Consider the following 19,195-nt stretch of genomic DNA (forward strand, 5'->3'; position numbering starts at 1 on the left):
CTAACATGTGTGAGTTGATATCTCATTGTGGTTTTGATTTGCATTTCCCAGATGATTAATTATATTGAGCACATTTAATGTACATGTTGGCCATTTGTACGTCTTTGGAAAAATGTCTATTCAGTTCCTCTGCCCATTTTAAAAAATCAGATTTTTGTTTTCTGCTATTGAGTTGTATATATTCTTAATATATTTTAACCCCTTATCAGATACATGGTTTGCAAATTTTTTCTCCTATTCTGTAAGCTACACTTTCAGCTTGTTGATTATTTCTTTTTTTCTATTGAAGTATAGTTGAATAGACGTCATGTTAGTTTCAGGTGTACAGCACAGTGATTCAGTTATACATATGTATATGAAGAATATATATATATATATATATATTTTTTTTTTTTTCTTTTTCAGATTCTTTTCCCTTATAGGTTATTACAAAATATTGAGTAGAGCTCCCTGTGCTATATACTAGGTCCTTGTTGGTTATCTATTTTATATATAGTGTTGATTATTTGTTATGCAGATTTTTAGCTTTGGGGTGTAGTCTCACTTGTTTATTTTTGCTTTTGTTGCTTGTGCTTTTGGTGTCATATCCAAAAAAATTGTCAAAACCAGTGTGAAGTAGCATTTCCCATATGTTTTATTCTAGGAGTTTTATGGTTTCAGGTATTACATTCAAGTCTTTAATCCAATTCTAGTTAATTTCTCTGAGTGTTGTTGTAAGACATGGGAACAATTTCATTCTTCTGCATGTGATAATCCAGCTTTTCCAACATCATTTATTGAAGAGATTATCCCTTCCCCATTGAGTATTCTTGGCTCATTTGTCAAATATTAGTTGACCGTTTTGCAAGCGTTTACTTATTGGCTCTTGTTTCTGATCCATGTTCTATGTGTCTATTTTTATGCTAGTACCATACTATTTTGTTATTTATAACTTTGTAACATAGTTTGAAATCAGGAAGTGTGATGTCTCCAGCTCTGTTCTTTCTCAAGATTTCTTTGACTGTTTGGGGCCTTTGGTGGTTGCATACAAATTTTAGGGTTGCTTTTTGTATTTCTCTGAAAAATGCCACTGAAGTTTTGATAGGGATTTCATTGACCCTATAGATGGCTTTGGGTAGTATGGACATTTTCACAATATTAATTCTTCCAGTCCATGAAGAATATATTCAGGTTTATTTGAGTATTCTTTAATTTCTTTCCTCAAAGTCTTATAGTTTTCAGTGTACAGACCTTCCACCTCCTAGGTTAAACTTATTTCTAACTATTTTATTTTTTATGCTATTGTGAATGGAGTGGTTTTCTTTATTCCCTTTTCTGATATTTTGTTGTTAAGGTATATGGCTTTTATTACGTTGAGGTACAGTCCTTCTATACCCCTTATCATTATATAATGACTACCATGGTCTCTTGCTAAAGTTTTAGTGTTAAGCTTATTTTGTCTGAAATAAGTATAGCTACACTGCTTTCTTTTGGTTTCCACTTACATGGTATATCTTTCTCCATCCCTTCACCTTGAACCCTTGCCCTTAAAGCTGAAGTGAGTCTCTTGTAGGCAGCGTGCAGTTGGGTCTTGTTTTTTTTAATCCATCCAGCCATTCTATACGTTTTAATTTGAGAATTTAATCAATTTACATTACAGGTAATAACTGATAGGTGAGGAATTCCTCATGCCACCTTATTGTTTTTTAGCTGTTTTGGAGTTCTCTGATTTCTTTCTTCCTATCTTGCTGCCTTCCTTTGTGAATTTGTGATTTTCTGTACCGGTATTCCTTTATTCCTTTCTCTTTATTTTGTGTATCTATTTTAAATTTTTCTTTGTAATTATCATGAGGCTTACAGAAACCATCTTATAGATATGTCTTTTTATGCTAACACCTTAATTTTGCTCACATTAAAAAACCCCTACTCTTTTACTCCCTCCTATTTTATATTTTGATATCACAATTTACCTTTTTATATCATGTATTCATTAACATGAATTACTTTACTATAGTTATTTTTAAGACTTTAGTCCTTTAAATTTATACTAGAATTAAGTGGTTAACATACCACCATATTACAGTATCGGAGCATTCTGAGTTTGACTATATACTTAACTTTACCAGTGTTTTGTATATGTTTATGTTTTCATGTTACTAATTAGTGTCCTTTCATTTCAGCTTGATGAATTCCTTTCAGCACTTCTTGTGAGGCAGGTCTATTGGTGACGACCTCCCTCAGCCTTTGTTTATCTTGGAAAGCCTATTTCATTTCTGAAAGACAACCTTGCTGGGGGTAGAGTATTTTAGGTTGGGAGCTTTTAAGTTTTTTTTGGTTTGTTTGTTTTGTTGTTTTCTTTTTCTTTTAGCTCTTTGATTATATCATTTCTTTCTCCTGGCCTGTCAGTTTTCTGCTGAGAAATTTGTGCATAGCCTTATGGGGTTTCATTTGTAAGTTACAAGTTTCTTTTTTCTTGCTGCTTTTAAGATTCCCTCTTTGTCTCATTTTTGACCGTTTTGTTATAATGTCTTAGAGAAGATTTCTTTAAGTTGAGTTTGTTTGGTGGCCTATGAGCTTCATGGACTAGAATATCCAAATCTCATCCAAATTTAAGAAGTTCTCCACCATCATTCCTTTAAATAAGCTTTCTCCTCCTTTCTCCCTCTGGGATTCCAATAATTTGCAGATTTCTTCTTTCAGTGGTATTCCATAGATTCATAGGCTTTCTTCATTCTTTTTGCTTTGTTCCCTGAGTGAATGAATAATTTCAAATTTCTCGGGATTCTGAGGCTTTCTCAGACCTTCTGTGGATACGCTGGCTCCATGCTTCTTGCTCTCTCCTGGGGCAGAATTCCTCAACTTGTATGCTTTCCCTTGATCCTGCAGTGCACCAGGCCAAGCGCTGACACCTTCCTTTTGCTTTCCCAAGGGTGGTCCTAAAGCTCAAGTTTGTGGTTTCCCGCTGGCCGGTAGATTTGGACAGGCTTCCTGCACATGCTGAGTAGGCATCTAGCAAAGTTCACTCTTACCGATGTCAAGAGCATATGTAGAGAGCTAGCCACAGGATGTGGAGGTGTGTGGGTGAGGCATGTGGAATCCTGCGGGTGGCCGTGGGCCAGCTGGGAGGATGCATGGGCGAGATATCACCAGAAGCTCATGGGAAGGCTTCTTGATGGAGCCTGCACCCAGTTCGTAGGCTCTGCGTCCTTTTTAATGCTCTCCCAGAGCCCTCTGTCGCTCTCCCGGCCCCTGCCGGCGCCCGAGTCATGCAGCTCCCTGCTCAGTGCTCCAGGTGGAGCAAGAGGAAAATCAGTGTCTGGCAGCATTCCTCATCTCTGGGGAGCCCCAGTGCTCACTCCTACACCCCCACATCCCCCTATGGAAGAAACCATGGGCTCAGAAGTTCTGCCTTGGCACTGAGCTGTGCTGCTGTGGGGATATGGGTTTGCAGGTAAAGTCAGCCAGCCCTCTCACCCTGTCCAAGGCATTCAAACTTGTGTTTTCAACTCTAATGCTGTGTTGGATCTTCTCTGCTGCAAACCTGGACTTCTGCCAAGGCGCTCAAGTTCATGGCTGACTGTCTAAGACAGTGTTCTGAGTGCCTAGTGTAAACAAAGCGGTATTAGAACAACACTGTGAACAGAATACATCTTGTCTTTCCAAACTGGTTCTTTTCAGACGTCTTACTTCTTAGGTTATTACTGCAAAGGTAGGCTGCACTGGAGGAAGCACATGGGGAGAGAAGAGGGTAAAGGGAAATGCGTAGAAAAAAATGCTACTAAAGAAGTTGTGGGTGAGTGGGATATTTAGTTGGAAAGACTTTCTCATTGACAGCTCAGGGATGTGCCACAGCACCGCTGTGTCTGCGGGTAATGAAAACAGCCTGTGCGTCTACTCACAAATTCCAATCTGATCCCCAGTGTTCTGGAGCTCAGATCATCCTACTCCGTGGACTCTGCCTGACTGATTATTCTTTTATATTTCTGAAGACAAGGAATGATGAGGCATTAATAGAGGTGCTCCGAGTGTGCCGGTGTTTAGAAGAATGATTCTATATGTGGCTGGGAAAAAAGACATGTATTAATGCAAAAATGATCAGGCCAGGGTGTCTGAAGTATTTGTAAAACAGTGGTGCTGAGGTTTGCGAGAGAAGTGGCAGCAAACAGGTTGTAATGAATTTACTGCCCTTGCGCTGCCGTGACAGAGGGCGATTACTTCTGACTAGTGAATTACACTGCGGAATATTGATTTCCTTGTTCAGAACCAGCTCTGGGCAAACGGTTTGCTGGACCCTCTCACACATGTGCTGTGCTTGTGTTGGCTCAATAAAATTCTTAGTAGATGAACCAAAAACTGTTTTACCCTTGGAAGGGGGCATCCTGTACCCAGAACATGAAGAAAATGCCAGTGAGAGGGATGAATTATCCTGATATTCTGGAACCCTAACACGAGTGTTTGGGGAATTAAGTTTTCTTAAGTAAAATGTTCTGACTACCTTAGACCTAACAGGAAAGGGGAGAACAAAAACAAAGACAGAAACAACAACAACAACAAAAAAACCAGTGCTGATTTGATTTCTTTGGCTCATTGTGGGCTACGAGCTGTTTGGCTTAAGGGAAGAGTCGAAATTGCTACCTATTACAAATAGCACAGGTGGGTCCGGTTTTACCTACACTGGTGCAAGTGTTGGGACATACACTGAGGAGAGGCAGTCAGCAAAGTTTGGAGACAAAGATCTTGTGCAGTCAGATTGTTATGAGTCTGATTCCTAAATGATGGCTCTAATCCACGGGGGGAGCTCCCTGAGTGATTCCAGAAGGGGCTCTGTTTTTTGCTTGTTTCTATGTTTAATTAGTTAAAAGTCAAAGCATGTTGAACACAACTCTTATCCAGTATATTTGAGAAATGTAAGCAGCTTATAAGTCAAATCCAGGGTGAAACTTCACAGTAGGGTTTTTTAACATGGAGCTCCACTGGTGAGTTTGAAATAGCCCACAAACCATCTGAAACTCTCTGGAGCATTTTGTGCGTTTGTACCTGTTTGGGTTTCTTGTCTTGAGAGCGTGTCTGTATTTTCTCTTCAGATTTTCAAAGAGTAGCCTCACATCCAAAGGTTTGAGAATGGCAGCCTTTCCCATCTTCATGTCATCCCAGAAGAAGGGGGTCCTTCCCAGTTGAGTGTGGATGGAGATATGCCTCTTACGTAGTGCCATGAGGCTGATGGCTGCCCAAAGGCTCTGTCTTGACTTCAAACCTGCCCTTGTCTTATTCCTGGAAATAGATGTGAGCTATGTGAGGACACAGAAGGAGGCCCCAGGATTTCAGACCTCGGGAGGACTCCTGACACCAGCTCGGCCAACATTCATTTTACTGATGGGGAAATCAAGGCCTTGGAAGGTACAGTGACCCACTGCAGACCCCACAGCAAACCTGAGGTTGTGTTTGGACCAGAAGGCATCTTTTGTCTGCCTGTGTCATATTCTATTTACTCTACCTATACCCATTCCTCAAGAAAACGAGGGGAAATTGGCAGGCAATCCACATGTCGCCTTTAATAGGCAAAATCTGATTGTATTCCTTGCAGAGCCTGTCTGGGAGTGGTGCTCATGGGACGGGTGAGCAGGGAGGCGGGGCCTCGCCTCTGCCACTTCAGGACTTACCGTCAGCAGCATGGAACACATTTGACGTCTGTACAGGTAGACCTCCTCCCAGGTACCTAAAGGATAAGTGTAGTCTTTTTGGATTTCTTCTCAATTTTATCTTTTCATTTTCATTATTCTTGCTTTTTAAACTCCACGGACACTTAGAGAAAATAATTTTGTATTTTATGTGGAGCATCTATTGCTGTACGTCTTCGTTCCTGTCTGTCTCCCTTTCTGGATGGTCAAGTACGAATGAGAAGAACCATGGGCGTGAGTGAGGAGAATGAGATGGCAATGGCTGGAACCGGTGACATGACAGAGCATTTGTTTTACTTTCCTCCTCTGTCTCCCTCATCCTTCCAAGGGAAGGCAAGGACCCCTTGGCCACACATGCGCTACATGCCTCGTGCTGTCCCGCAGGAGGTGTGGCTGATGGCTCCACCTGGTCCTCCCATCAGCTCTGCAAGTGAATGAAGCTTGGTCTGAGCTTTGCCCACGGACTCGTACATCTTCCTGCTCTTCACCGAGGATTTAAAATTGAAGCACAGAGTCTAGGGGGTCGAAGGAAAGGCATGGGGGACTCGGTGAACTGAGAATTGAACAAACAATACACAAGTACGTCAAATGAGATCCGCACAAACGTTTCTGGGCTCTTGAGCTGAACACGTATCAGGATGATGTGATATGATCATTAAAAACCTTACCTGGAGACCCCTCTTTTCATTACTATTTCTTGTTATTTTAAGGATGAATCTTGGGAATAACAGGTGTCATCTGTTTTGAAGAATTAAGTAATTATAGTAAATACCACACATGTGCATGTGCACACACAGACACACACACACACAAACACTTAGTGGGAACTCTGAGAGTTTTGTCTAGTGCCAATATATTTTCCTTCCACAGACTTTAAGATATATGGCAGTTTATTCCCCCTTGTTTTCCTTGTGTCTTATAGAGAACAAAACTGAACAGCAGCTTGGGGCTAACATCATCTCTCGTTCCAGAAAAAGCCACTGTCTTTTATTAGAAAACATTCCCTTCCAACAGCTACGGTGTCCACCCCTCAAGTTCTCCTCAAGGAGCCACTTCAAAAATCTGCAGAACTGGCAGCTATGATGACATGTTTTCCCTTCCTATGAGCCTTTCTGGACACAAAGACAATGCACTGGCTGTAGGACTTGTCCAGATTCACACCTTTAATTGCCATTTATAAAAACAATGCAGCTTTCCAAAATTTTTCTTGCAGAAATCTTATTAAAATCTGACATTGCTTGATTATTTAATTTTAAAAATAGAAAAAAGATTAGTAATTTTCCATGATAACATCTTACACAAAAGATAAGGAAAAGGAACCCAACTAGCTAGTAGAAGAATCTGAACAAAAACCTAGCTCTACTGATTAGCAATTCTGTTCCTTTTCCAAACTATTGCACTGATACTCAGAAATTCCAAAAACCAGATTCACTGGAAGCCAGGTAAGTGCTATGGCCATAGCCAAAGTATATTTCTAGGATGTTCTAATCAAATAGATATTCCAACCGAGGGATAATTCATTTTCGAATAATGCTAACGAGCCCTAAAGGATGGCAATCAACTCACATACCTTCACAATATGCCAGAAGCACATATCTAGGTTATCTGGAGGCTTGCATGGGCGTAAAATCAACATTCAAACAACTAAAGCCAAACGAAGCCTTCTCATAAGGGATCATGCCCCCAAAATGCATCAGACACACACATTGTAAGAAGTAACCTTAACTTAAGCTCAGGAACTGGGGAGTCGTTTCTACAGAAAGCCATGATATGGACGCGACGGGAGAAGCTGGGGTTGTGGGAAGGAGGGGCATGAAGATGAAGGTGCAGAGACCTCAGAGATGTCTGTTCCTCACACATCATGGGGATGCTAATTTGCACTTCTTGTCCTGGAGGAAGATGGAGTTGGGCACTCACGGAAATACCTCCTGAATTAAGAGCCGAGATGGGTGAGCACTGATGTTTTAGGATGGCCTGACTCGGCAGTTATGGGGATGACAAATGAGACGCCTCCATCCTCTCAAGCACCAAAGAGCAAGCTCCCAACCAAGTTAGCTCCGGGATTTGGTTTAAAATAAAAATTTTAAAAAATGCTCGAAAGAGGAATTATTCAATAGATACAATCTCAGTTCTTAGCTGTTTGTCTGGTGACTGTCATGTGCACGTGTATTTGGTCAGTAGTAGCAGAAGAGCCTGCAGGCTCATGGGGTGGGTGCCGTCACTTGGCCACCTCTCTCCTTCTGCATAGTTTTTCTCCTCTAACGTTAAGTACCTCAAATGTTTACCGTCGTAAGAATAAAAAAAAGTGTGGGTGTTTTGCTGTTCCCAGATGATACATTTTTTTATCAAACAAACCCACACATGAGAGGGACCATCCTGTGATTGATTAGTGTTACTGCTTTCCCTTCCAAACTCACGGTCCAGAGGTATAAGATAAAGATGGGGTCAGTCCAGTGAAATGTGCTGAACCTCCATCAGATTCCAGTGTCAATTCATTTGCTAACTAACTTCCCTCCAGCGTGAAGAACAAGAACTGTCCATCATCACCGTCATTATCACCATCCACAGTGACAGAAGCGAACACCTGTGGATCACCGATGGCAAAGATAGCCCCAGTTCTGTGAGTTCCACTCATCAGAAGGCGGTCCTTGTACAAGTACTACAACGCTGCACGTTAGACATCTGAACCGACTGTGCAGAAGAGTTGATGGGGAAAGACTTAATGGTAGGAACTTGAGCACAGCTGCACTCGTGGGAAAGGAAAGGACAGATACTCTGTTGAAAGAAGATGGATGGGATTCTCTGGGAGTGTGTGGTTAGGGCTTGAACCTCCCTACTAGTACTCCCCCAACACACACACTACTATGGGATAAAATCTGCAAAACCTCAAGCATGGTTTCCCCAAAGGACAGCCTAAGGTTAAAGGTAGTGGCTGAATCCCAAAGTATGACTGAGACTTGACTGGACCCAAGGGGTCCAGTATGTTTGAAATCCAGTCCGGCCCATAGTAATGGTCATCCATTAGCACCTGTGCCATGAAAAACAACTGCACACGCTATTCAGGATGCTTTCTTTACTCTTGCCAAGCTCGTTTCCTGAGAAGAGAAGCCTAGAAATCACCCCTATGAGCGCCTATCAAAGCCATGTCCTCCTGGATTGAACTCTGAGTCTGGTTGAAGGCCCTGTCTCATGGGCACCCTTTAGAGACTGAAATTCAGCAGATCAGGGCTTATGTGTTGCACTAAACAGAAGAGGAGAAGAAACTCCTCTGGAGGCAGGGCAGGGAGTTCTCCTACCTGCTGAGCCAGCAGTCACGGCAAAACTGGTTCTACCAGAAACGTGCTAGTGAATGACCAGAGCTCCAAAGAGCCTCAAGACAAGAAGGGCTATGGAACTGGCACAGGTGAAAGGTGAGAGGAAGTCTTCCTCATCAATGTCACAGTTGGTCAGGACAGACCAGTCCTTCCTGCGGGGATGCTGATGGGTGAACTAAGCCATGCTTAGTAAACCTGAATGAGAAAGCTCTGAATCACACGGCGATTACCTGCCACTCTGTGCTCTTGTCCTGACAAAATCCGGGAAGACTCTGTCTGCAGATGCCCTGGTACATTTTATTCAGAGGGGTTCTGGGCTCAAGTTTAGAAGTATGGAAATTCCCTGTGTTTTTCCCACTCTATTCCCTCTATTCCCGTAAACCAAGATCTGCATGGAATTCCTCTGGTCCGTGTCTATAGAAGTTCCAGTCACAGGAAAGCCAGTAAATCTCACCCACTTTTATTCAAAGGAGATCCAGAGCCCCTTGCCTTTAGCAGTTCTGAGACATAAGGAAGGAATGACTCCAGTGCAGCCCGGATCTGCGAGGCTTGGTCCGACTATTGCAGTTCACGCTGCCAGGAAGAAGCCGGTGAATCTGGCACCTGGTGGTGTGGGCGGAAGGGCAGAAGGGCACAAAGAAACACGAAGGGGATGGGGGGAGGGAGAGGGATGGATTGGGAGTTTGGGGTTGGTAGGTGCAAAGTATTACATACAGAATGGATAAACAACAAGGTCCTACTGTAGAGCACAGGGAACTATAGTCAGTATCCTGTGATAAACCATCATGGAAAAGAATTAAACAAAGAATGTATAAAATAAAAAGAAACATGAAGTCAACAAGATTTTCTCAGTGCTGCCAGAAGCAGCTGAAAATGAAACCACTCCTTGCCAAACACTTCCTACTCCTCTCAAGTGGAACTGGCCCCCACGGACACAAGCATGGTAATCCCTGGGTGATTCGGCTCTGACCTCATTTCTACCTCTTGGTGAATCTTCAGCTACTTATTTAATTCCCAGAATCAATCAGAACAGGTTAGAATTATTTGAAAACTATTCTGCATTAAACTGTACCTTTTCTCCTAATTTGTAGTTAGAGGCAAGGTTTGGGGGGGTCAGGCTTGGATGGAAGAGAGTCCCCCAAACACTGGTGGATGGGACTGGGGATTCATCAATACTCACCCACAGGGACTTTTTGGGCTATGGCTGCACTCTAATGCCTTCCAGAAATAATCACACGTGAAAGCCGTCCCCTAACTGGACTTGCCATCTGCCCAGGTTACGAGGGGAGGTGTGTGGCCACAGCAGGACCTCCTGAAGGCAGTGGAGGTGCGGTCACCACGAGGCCTGCCTCCCGTGCTTCTGATGGAGGAGAAGGGTGGTTCCCCGAAGCCCTGCCTGTCGTCAGAGCCCACTCCACAGGGGGCCCCACTCCACCCACGAGGGGTCCACAGAGCAGTAGCCTGAATCCAGAGCCCGACCCCCCTCCACGTCCCTCACACCTGAGCCAGGCAGGCTCTGCTCCCCTCCCCCACCCCCCCCACACTTGAGAATGAGGTACCACACCAGGTAAAGAGGGACATGGAACACTTTTTAATGTCAAGTCAGAGACAACCCCTCCCTCCCCCAGCCCCTAATCCCACCTGCCCTCATCACATCACGACCCCTCCCCGAGGCTCCTCTGGTTCCCAGACTTCTGGGGAGGAAGAAAAGTTTACCTAAAATCTGTGTTTTCTTCTCTTTCATACACACGCACACAAAGGTGGGAAATTAAATAAAATAAACCAAGAGGATTCGATTCTCCAGTGGTCACAGAGGCATCAGAGATTCCCATAACGGGCTAAAGCGAGTGGTTACTGGCTGCTGAGTTGGTCCGGCTGCTTGCTGTCTGTCCGTGCCCGAGGCATGACGGAGAAGCCCCCCGCGTTAGCCCTCGCCTCCGAGAGCGGCCCCTGGAAAAGATGCTGTGCCTTGTGTTAGTGTTTTGTTTCTCTTTTCACTCTTTAGAAATGTCTCTGACATGTGAATAACCCAAGAAAATAAAAAGGCAGGAGCTGATTACACAATTACCAGTAAACTCTATCATCTTTTAGAAGAGCAACACACAGCTAACGCCATATACAGCATGCAGTAATGTCTGAGAAAGGACCCTGCTGAGAAAGAAAATGGCTAGAACCCTAACAAAACAAAAAAATATGTATATATATACTGTATAATATATGTCATCAAAAGAAGCATCGCCAGCAAACTCAAGATATGGTGCAGGTCCCCCTTCCGTTTCTAAACAGCATGTAGAAGTGTAGTATTGTCTGCAATAAATGCCAGAATAAGAAGAAATCTGTAGCGCTGGTGGAGATGTTGGTTAAATTGTATGTGTGGATTTTTGTTTTTTTTGGTGGATTTGCCAAATCCTCAGCAGGTGGCTAATGCCTGGTGTGTTGTCCACCCGCTGTAAACCTGGGTAACAAGTATACTATCCATGCTTAACGTTTAACAAACATACTTCTCTTCACCCCTTTCACTTGTGTACTTTTTTAGTTTTGTCTTGTTTTTGCACTAAGTTTTAGACTCATATCAGAAAATATAATTAATAAAACTAATAATGAATCAGAATCCCTTATGATCCATGATGTCCATGTAGTAAAATGAAAACAACAAAAAAAAGTTTAACAATATCTTTTGTGACTGTTGATTGTGGGATGATTGTAGCTGACAGGCTGTCTTGTTTAGTTTTCCTTTTTATTTATCTTTTTGTTGCTGCGTTTCATCACACACACAATAGGGACACAGTTCAGGAATGGGCCTGCAAGCCTCCCTCTGAGTTCTTCTCTACTGACTGATTGAATCGGGGGTGGCCGACTCCAGAACTTTCCTTGGGGGTGGGGGCACTGTGGTGGGCAGAGCGGCTGAGCCCTTGCCCGACTGGTAACGGAGGTCACGCCATGCAGCTTGCGGGTGGGTCCAAAGCCGCGTGCATTCTTCCCGTTTGGAAAAAGAAAGAAAACTCAGCTGTACCTACGTGTCTGCGAGGCGATTTCCAATGTCCTTGTTCAACCTGTTTTCCCAAAGTCTTCTCTGTCCCCCTCCCTGGAATTGGTGTCCCCTTAGGCTCCGAATTTCGTGGGATTGGATCTGCTTTAGGACGGGGATGCTCGCGTTGCTCCTGGTCGCCGCGGCTGATGTGTTGGTGGTGGCGGTGACGGCAGCTTCTCCCCGGCGGGGAAAGTGGCACTCACATCAGAATTTGAGAAGTAGGTGCAAAACCAGAAGAGGCAGCAGCCAAACGCAGCCAGCCCTCCTCGACGCTCCATTGCTCACTTCGCTGATGGCGCCCGGGCCTGCAGGCAGAACACACCTGTCGTGAGCCTGGCCCCTCCCACCGGGAGCGGCCAGCATCCCAGCTCCATACCCAGAGGCTGCGTCAGCCTCGATCCCATGGGCACAGCTACGTGACGGGGCGCCCACCCGGGCAGGCGGGGCCTCAGGTTACAGCGTGCAGGTGCCTGCTACTCCTCTGCTGTCAGAACACGCTGAGGCCGTGGCTCAGGGGCAAGTTCAAGAAAACAGTGGCCGATTAATCAACACCTTACACAGAGCTGCGATACAGCGAGAGCCCTGCCCTTTCCGCATCAGCGTCCAATCCCTCTGGGCACTCACTGCCCGCCTTAAACATTCACGTGACCCTCCCGTCATGCAGGACGGGAGTCGCTGGACACACCAACTGTCCCCTGCGGCTGCTGCACTGGCCTCGGTGCCCCTTCTGTCGATCACTCGGTCCCAGGGCAGCGCACTTGGCCTCTCCCCCATCTGGATCAGGTAACAGCAGACCTCGCTGAAGTATCACATGCTTGAAAGGTCCAAACCAGCTCGCCTGAGGTGGAGGGGGGATGAAGCAAAGGGACAGGTGGCCTTTGGCCGTGTACACAGGAGGAAGGGAAGATTTCCATGGACACCGGGATGCAGAACGTGCCATGGTGTGTGTCTGTGGGGGGGGGAGACGGATGGCATATTCTCCTAAGAGGCACACACCAGCCTGACCTGCACACAGATACTCTTTGAGATGGAGCCACAGTCGGGAGGCAAGAAAACTATGAGGTCATACAATTCCCCAGCGGCTTCCCTATCATTTGAAGCATAAGCTTTGTGGCTCCCTCAGCCCCGTGGCCATGAACGCCCGTGATAAATGGAGCTATGATTCAGGAACAGTACACACAAGTTTGCATGCCCGGATGAATTAGGCACCTAATGAAGCAGGGCATCTTCTCAGACTGGACTTGCTCTGGAAGGCTCTTGCATTGGATTTAATGGAGGCATTTAAAGCTGGTGTCCCCCCCCCCGCCCCCAAGTCCATGTCCTCACTGGGTTGAAGGGTCAAAGCCAGAACCTGCTTGCCTGACTTGGATGCTGGACATGGAGACACTTCTGGCTAATGCAGATCAGCATCAAATCAGGCTTCTTGATTCCATATGGAATCATTCCAAGTCCTAGAAGTCCTGGCCTGGAAGCACTGCCCCTGTGATTTATTCCTTAGACCTTTGGGACAAATCCCTGATCCTGGGCCAGTGGCTAAACAGTTAGGAGTTTGAAATGCACCAGGTCATCCAATCTCTGTGTCTCTGGTGCCTGGTTCAAACTGCAGGGGAGCAAAATTGTCACCCCAAAATGTCTCTTTGGCATGCAGATTATTTCCAGCTGAAAGCAATCAAGGCCCAAAAGACTTAGGAAGAAACTCTGCCCGTCCCCCTAACTACCTAAAGAATGTAGAAAGAAGACCTGCACCAGGAAGGGAGCTGTTACCATAGGTAACGACAGTGTGAACTGGGTGTGGAGACAGGGACGAACCTGCAAAATCTGTTAGTTATTGTTCCTCTCTGTGTCCATCTCCCTGCCTGGCCCAGAAATCACTGTCTACCAAACATCCGCCTTTCCTTCTCCATGTGAATTGCCTCCCCTCCCTCTGAAGTCCTAAGCCCCTACCCCCAACATCCTCTTTTTTTTTTTTTTTTTTTTAATATTTATTTATTTATTTGGTTGCACCAGGTCTTAGTTGCAGCATGCGAACTCCTAGTTGCAGCATGCATGTGGGATCTATACCCCGACCAGGGATCGAACCCAGGCCCCCTGCATTGGGAGCGTGGAGTTTTAACCACTGCACCACCAGGGAAGTCCCTCAACATCCTCTTTTGTCTTTAGATGAAGGTGGTATTTAAGGTGAGGGTTTGGGACATTTCGGTGAGTTAATCACTTTTCCTAGGCCTCTTCCATGTATACATATTAGTAAATGTTTGCTTTATTTTCTCCCGTTACTCTGTCTTATGTCGATTTAATTCTTAGACCGGCAAGAAGAGCCTAGAAGGGTAGAGGAGATTTTCTTCCTCCCCAACAGCAGCGCTCCCAAGGCCCGAACTTCTTGGCAGTGCAAGTTCTCCTGAGGAGAAGGACAGCAGACGCCTCTTCTGCTGCCCGCCAGGGAGGTGAACGTCTGGGCAACACACAGCTGAACGCTCTCCTTCTGCCGGTCCACTGGGATACCCGTGACAAAGGAGCATCCTGACGAAGCTCCGTTCAGATTGGCTTATCGTCGACCATTCAATTGGTTGCGTCTTCTGAAATCTACCTACTATGTTTCTATATAAACCGCCACCAGAAACTCTAGCCTTTATATTCAGTCACTGCTAGCTATACAGCAGTCTTTGGAATCTCCGGAGAGAAGCCGGCCCCAGGGCTTCTAGAGCGAGGAGTTATCCGTTCCTCTCCTGTGAGAAAGCCCTTCCTCTCTGGACCGCTCCAGGATCCTTCCAGGAGACCCCGGCCTCTGCCCGAGGCCAACTCTGAGACAGGGAGGTTGTTCTGAGTCCCTGGGAGCAGCTGGGTTCCAAGTCTGACGGGAGGGTTGGTGGCCGCACCCCTCCCCAGGCGCCCACTGCTGCGCGATGCCAAACGCATCCTGCACGCCCGGCTCATGGCGCCTGGACAGACACGCGTCTGTTCACACAGGGCTCCTCTGTCACCTCTTTTCTCTCCTGAACACTGGCTCACACAGCTTTAAAACCCGCTCCCCACTCCCCCCCCCCGCAAAGCCCTGCCGTCCCCGCTCCTGGTAAGAGAAGGGGGACGTCGCCAGTCCCCGCATGGAGATGCTCTCTGCCTCTTGCCGCCTTCCACCCCTCTGGGCTGCCCGGCCAGCGGACGTCTCCAGGGAGGAGGATGAAGGAGGCACGTGCCAGGCAGACAGCCCAGCAGGGGCCTGGCTTGATCACCGGCTCAGAAAAGTCAGGAACCTTGTCTGCCGGCCACGGAGTCCGCAACGCCCCGCAGGTGGCGGCTGGGAGCTGGCAAAAGTGCCCGGGGAACCTGGCAACGGCCTTGCGCGGCAGGGGCTCTGGGTCGCGGGTACTGCTCCCGCTCCTCCCGCGCCCTGGGACGCACGCAGGGGGCCTGTGGGGAGGGGGCCTGGCTCCCTGTCAGAGAACTCCTCCCAGAGAAGAAAGGAAAAGGCCGCTGGGTGTGCCGGGGCCCCTCCCTGTGTGATGTTCCGCGGCCACCCCCCTGGCCAAGGTGGGTCCGCGGGGCTGTCACTCCCCTGGACACCACTTCCAGCCTGGCCTCGCTCCCACCCCCCCCCCCCCCCAGTGCCCTCCCCTTGCCCCGCCCAGCCGCCCTCCTGGACACAGCTGCCTGCAGGAGGAAACAGGGGTGGTCCCTGGAGAACCCAGAGGCGGGGTCTGCTCACATCCTCTCAGAGGACGTGCACCTGCTCTCTGCCACGGGCGCCTGGACCCCCCGGGTTGACTCCTTGTGCCAACTCCAGGCTGATGTGTCTGTGACTCCAAGCTGATCAGACCACTGATGGATTGGATTCCTTCAGCCTTTACAAAACCTCCCAGCTGCTCCGTAGGACACGCACTGCATTTCCTAGTCCGCCTGCCATCTGCCTCCTTAGCCTCGCGCCCCACCCCCACCAGCAGGCGTGCACCACACATACGTGTGTGCACACGAGCGTGTACCTTCCAGCCTATTTTATTTAATTCCCATCCTTGCCCCTTCTGCCTGAAATGCTCTTCACACGACTCACTCCCACTCCTTGTTCCAGGTTCTATTCTGGCCCCAGTCACCTCTTCCAGGCAGCCTTCCTTGACTTACTCTGGTTCGCTTCCACAGCACCATACACATCCCACTATTAAAATATGCACCATCGGGGCTTCCCTGGTGGTGCAGTGGTTGAGAATCTGCCTGCTAATGCAGGGGACACGGGTTCGAGCCCTGGTCTGGGAAGATCCCACATGCCGCGGAGCAACTAGGCCCGTGAGCCACAACTACTGAGCCTGCGCGCCTGGAGCCTGTGCTCCGCAACAAGAGAGGCCGCGACAGTGAGAGGCTCGCGCACCGCGATGAAGAGTGGCCCCCACTTGCCACAGCTAGAGAGAGCCCTCGCACAGAAACGAAGACCCAAGAGAGCCAAAAATAAATAAATAAATAAATTAAAAAAAAAAAGAAAGTAACAAAATATGCACCATCCTGTCCTACAATTATCTTTATGTGTCTCACATGCATTTCTTCCCCTATGCTGTGAGCTCCATAAGGGCAGGGTCTGTGCCTAGCTGGGCTCCCAACAGGTATTTAATAAACCTTTGTTGAAAGAAGGAAGGAACCAGAACATTGTGACCTGTGCTACATGTCCATACTTACTGTCTCTGTGTTTTCCTTTTTCTTAAGATTCTACTTGGAAATAAACCCACAAACCAAACCAAAAACAAAGCAAAACATTCTCTCCTACCTTGCCTTTGGCTTTACCTCCATTTTCTCGTCTGAACACCCTTCCCCCCTATTTCGAACGATTTCCAATAAAAGTCACTGAAAATTCTTGTGGTTGAGGGAAGGTATTCACAGAAATAAAGCCATATTGGTTAAAATTCCAGGTGCAGGGCCTGCAACTGGAAAGGGGTTCCGGCCCCGTAAAGCCCCTCACGTAGGAGATGAAGGTTATTATCTCCTGCCCTCATGTGTGGAAACTCAACCTCGGAGACCTTAAGTGACTTCCCCAAGGTCCCTTGACTTCTGTCTCCAAATACAATTCCTCGACTTCTGTCTCCAAATACAATTATCTTTCCACTAACTCGAAGCTGTCGCTCTGCGGAACTTGCATATCTCCAGTGAGGAAGAGAGCAGAGAGTGAGGCCACAGGACCTGCCCCGCTGGGCACGGGTCAAGGTGGGGAGCACACAGGCCCTCCCACACTGAGCGGCACAGGAAGATCACCATGAGAGGAGGACCTGCCATCCGGGCAGCTACGGATCCCAAGCTCCTGGAGCAAGGCCCTCTCAGAGCCCTGGCTGGCCACAGCGACAGCCCAGCCCATCTGCCCGGTGACTCGGCCACACGGGCAAAGGTCTCTGCCCTTCATCCAGCCATGCTTCCACTCTGCGTGGAATGCCTTTATTGCCTCAATCTCATTATAGAGCTCTGGAGGCCTACAGAGACTAATCACCAGGACCATTAGGGTCCCGGAGAACTGTGATGAGTGTCAATTATCCATCGGAAACATCTGGACGGAATGAAAGCCTCAAATAAGATGCATTTTATTTGTAGCCAAGTGACTCACCCAAGAACCTCCCCCTTCCTTCCCCTTTCCCCTCCCTCCTGCCACTTCCCTTCCAGCTCCAAGTTAGAGAGAGAGAAAGAGAGAATGGGGTAAGCAGAGGCCAGCATGCAAGGCCAAGGTCTAAGAAGATCATTGCATTAGAGCATCCATGTGCAAAGGAAAGAGGCGGGCCTGGTACAGAGGGGCCCAGACATAGAGCTATTTTGGGCACTGACAGGTCCTCATTAGTGCTGGCAGCAAAGACAAGTTAGACTTCTGCAGGGGAGGCACCCGGGGAGAATCAGATGTCCTTGGGGACAGTTAATCTGAATCGACACAGGGCTGGCCCAAGGTCAGGCGGTTCCCACCGGGCTGCCTCCTGGGGTTAGTGCAGAAGAAAAGGCATCTTGCAAGAAGGCAAAGAGTCTTGTGCACCTCAGCCCACCAAGGCAGCAGCTGCCCGGAAGGTAAGCATACCAACCTTTCCCAGGGGTCAGAGCTGTGGTTTTGACTTCTAAAAGAAATGAAAAACAAGCCACTGTTAAGGCAGAGAGCAGCCAGAGACACTCACTTTACCCTCTGATGGTTTTGGGGAAGGAGGTTGAACTTCTGGCCCAGCCCCCATGCTGTTCTGACCACAGCCCAGCCCCCAGACGTGCACCCCTCTGGTTTGCTGGGAAGTCAGTTGCCAAAGGTTGAGTGGGGGGCCGGGGAAGGATGTGACTTCTCTCTTTGGCCACCAGACTATCCTCTAATTAGATGAAGTCTGCAGGTTTTAGTATAAAACTGGCTGATACAAATAGGCCCTCCTACAGCAATCTGAATGCAGGTAGCCAAGCTCTGTTTGAGATGTAAAGTTAACTGGCATTTATCAGTGCATCTTAGAAATACTGGGGAGCGAGGTTCCACGTACCAGGGGAGCCCAGACCTTTGATAGCTGACCTCTCTTGATGACTCAGACTACAGGAAGCTGGCCCAGAGGGCTTCCTCTCTCTGGAGCAACCTAAGGCAATAAGACCTGCATCCCTGCTGCTGGGACCCACCTGTGCAAATGCTGGGCACCAGCCCCTCTCTGCTGGCTGACCCAGGAAACACCCTCATTCACCAATTCAAGCTCTCAGGCCAATCCACAGAGCCTGTTCTGCTGACCAGCCAGCAGTGGGATGACCTCTCATCTTTCACCTCCATCTTTAGCTGGGGGCCTCTGCACATGTTCACCCTGGATACAGAGGGTGGGAAATCCTTCCGCAGTGTATATGGGTATCAAATCACCATGGTGCACACTTTAAATATCTTATAATTTTACTCATCAATTATACCTGAAATAAAGGAAAATAAAGCTGAAAAAAAGAAAATGACATTAAAGTCTTTTGCATCGAAGTGATACAAGTCTCCGTGCAAAGGTCCTCGCATGTAGAAGGAAAGACAACCCAGAAATAACTCAGCCTAAACTCGACTAAAACATTTGACCAAAATCAGGTATGTCCCTGTGCATTCAAGCTCTCAGTCTACTCTTTAAAGGCGTCTGAGATACGATGCAAATCTTGATCCAAGTGGACATCAGCAACCCTGAGAAGCCACTCCGTGGGCGGATCTAAAATCAAAGATCAAAGGGGTGACTCAGAGAAGATCTGATGTACAGTCA

The 19,195-nt window shown here is 47.3% G+C and overlaps 1 protein-coding gene across 4 annotated transcripts in view; it reads right to left on the reverse strand.

The window, feature by feature from the left end:
- Nucleotides 1-11,691: 11,691 nt before the first annotated feature.
- Nucleotides 11,692-19,195, reverse strand: part of NTM (neurotrimin) — a 403,323-nt gene continuing 395,819 nt past the window's right edge. For 3 of the 4 annotated variants that reach the window (XM_068554508.1, XM_068554507.1, XM_068554511.1), the window contains 2 exons: nt 18,032-18,064; nt 11,692-12,307 (listed from right to left, as the gene is read on the reverse strand). In XM_068554508.1, the coding sequence (XP_068410609.1) occupies nt 12,207-12,307; nt 18,032-18,064 (134 nt within the window). In that variant the 3' untranslated portion in view covers nt 11,692-12,206. The remainder of the gene's footprint in view (nt 12,308-18,031; nt 18,065-19,195) is intronic. The other variant, XM_068554509.1, reaches the window with a different exon arrangement.

The sequence above is a fragment of the Eschrichtius robustus genome, chromosome 11 (assembly GCF_028021215.1).
Source record: "Eschrichtius robustus isolate mEscRob2 chromosome 11, mEscRob2.pri, whole genome shotgun sequence".
In the NCBI taxonomy this organism is placed as follows: Eukaryota; Metazoa; Chordata; class Mammalia; order Artiodactyla; family Eschrichtiidae; genus Eschrichtius; species Eschrichtius robustus.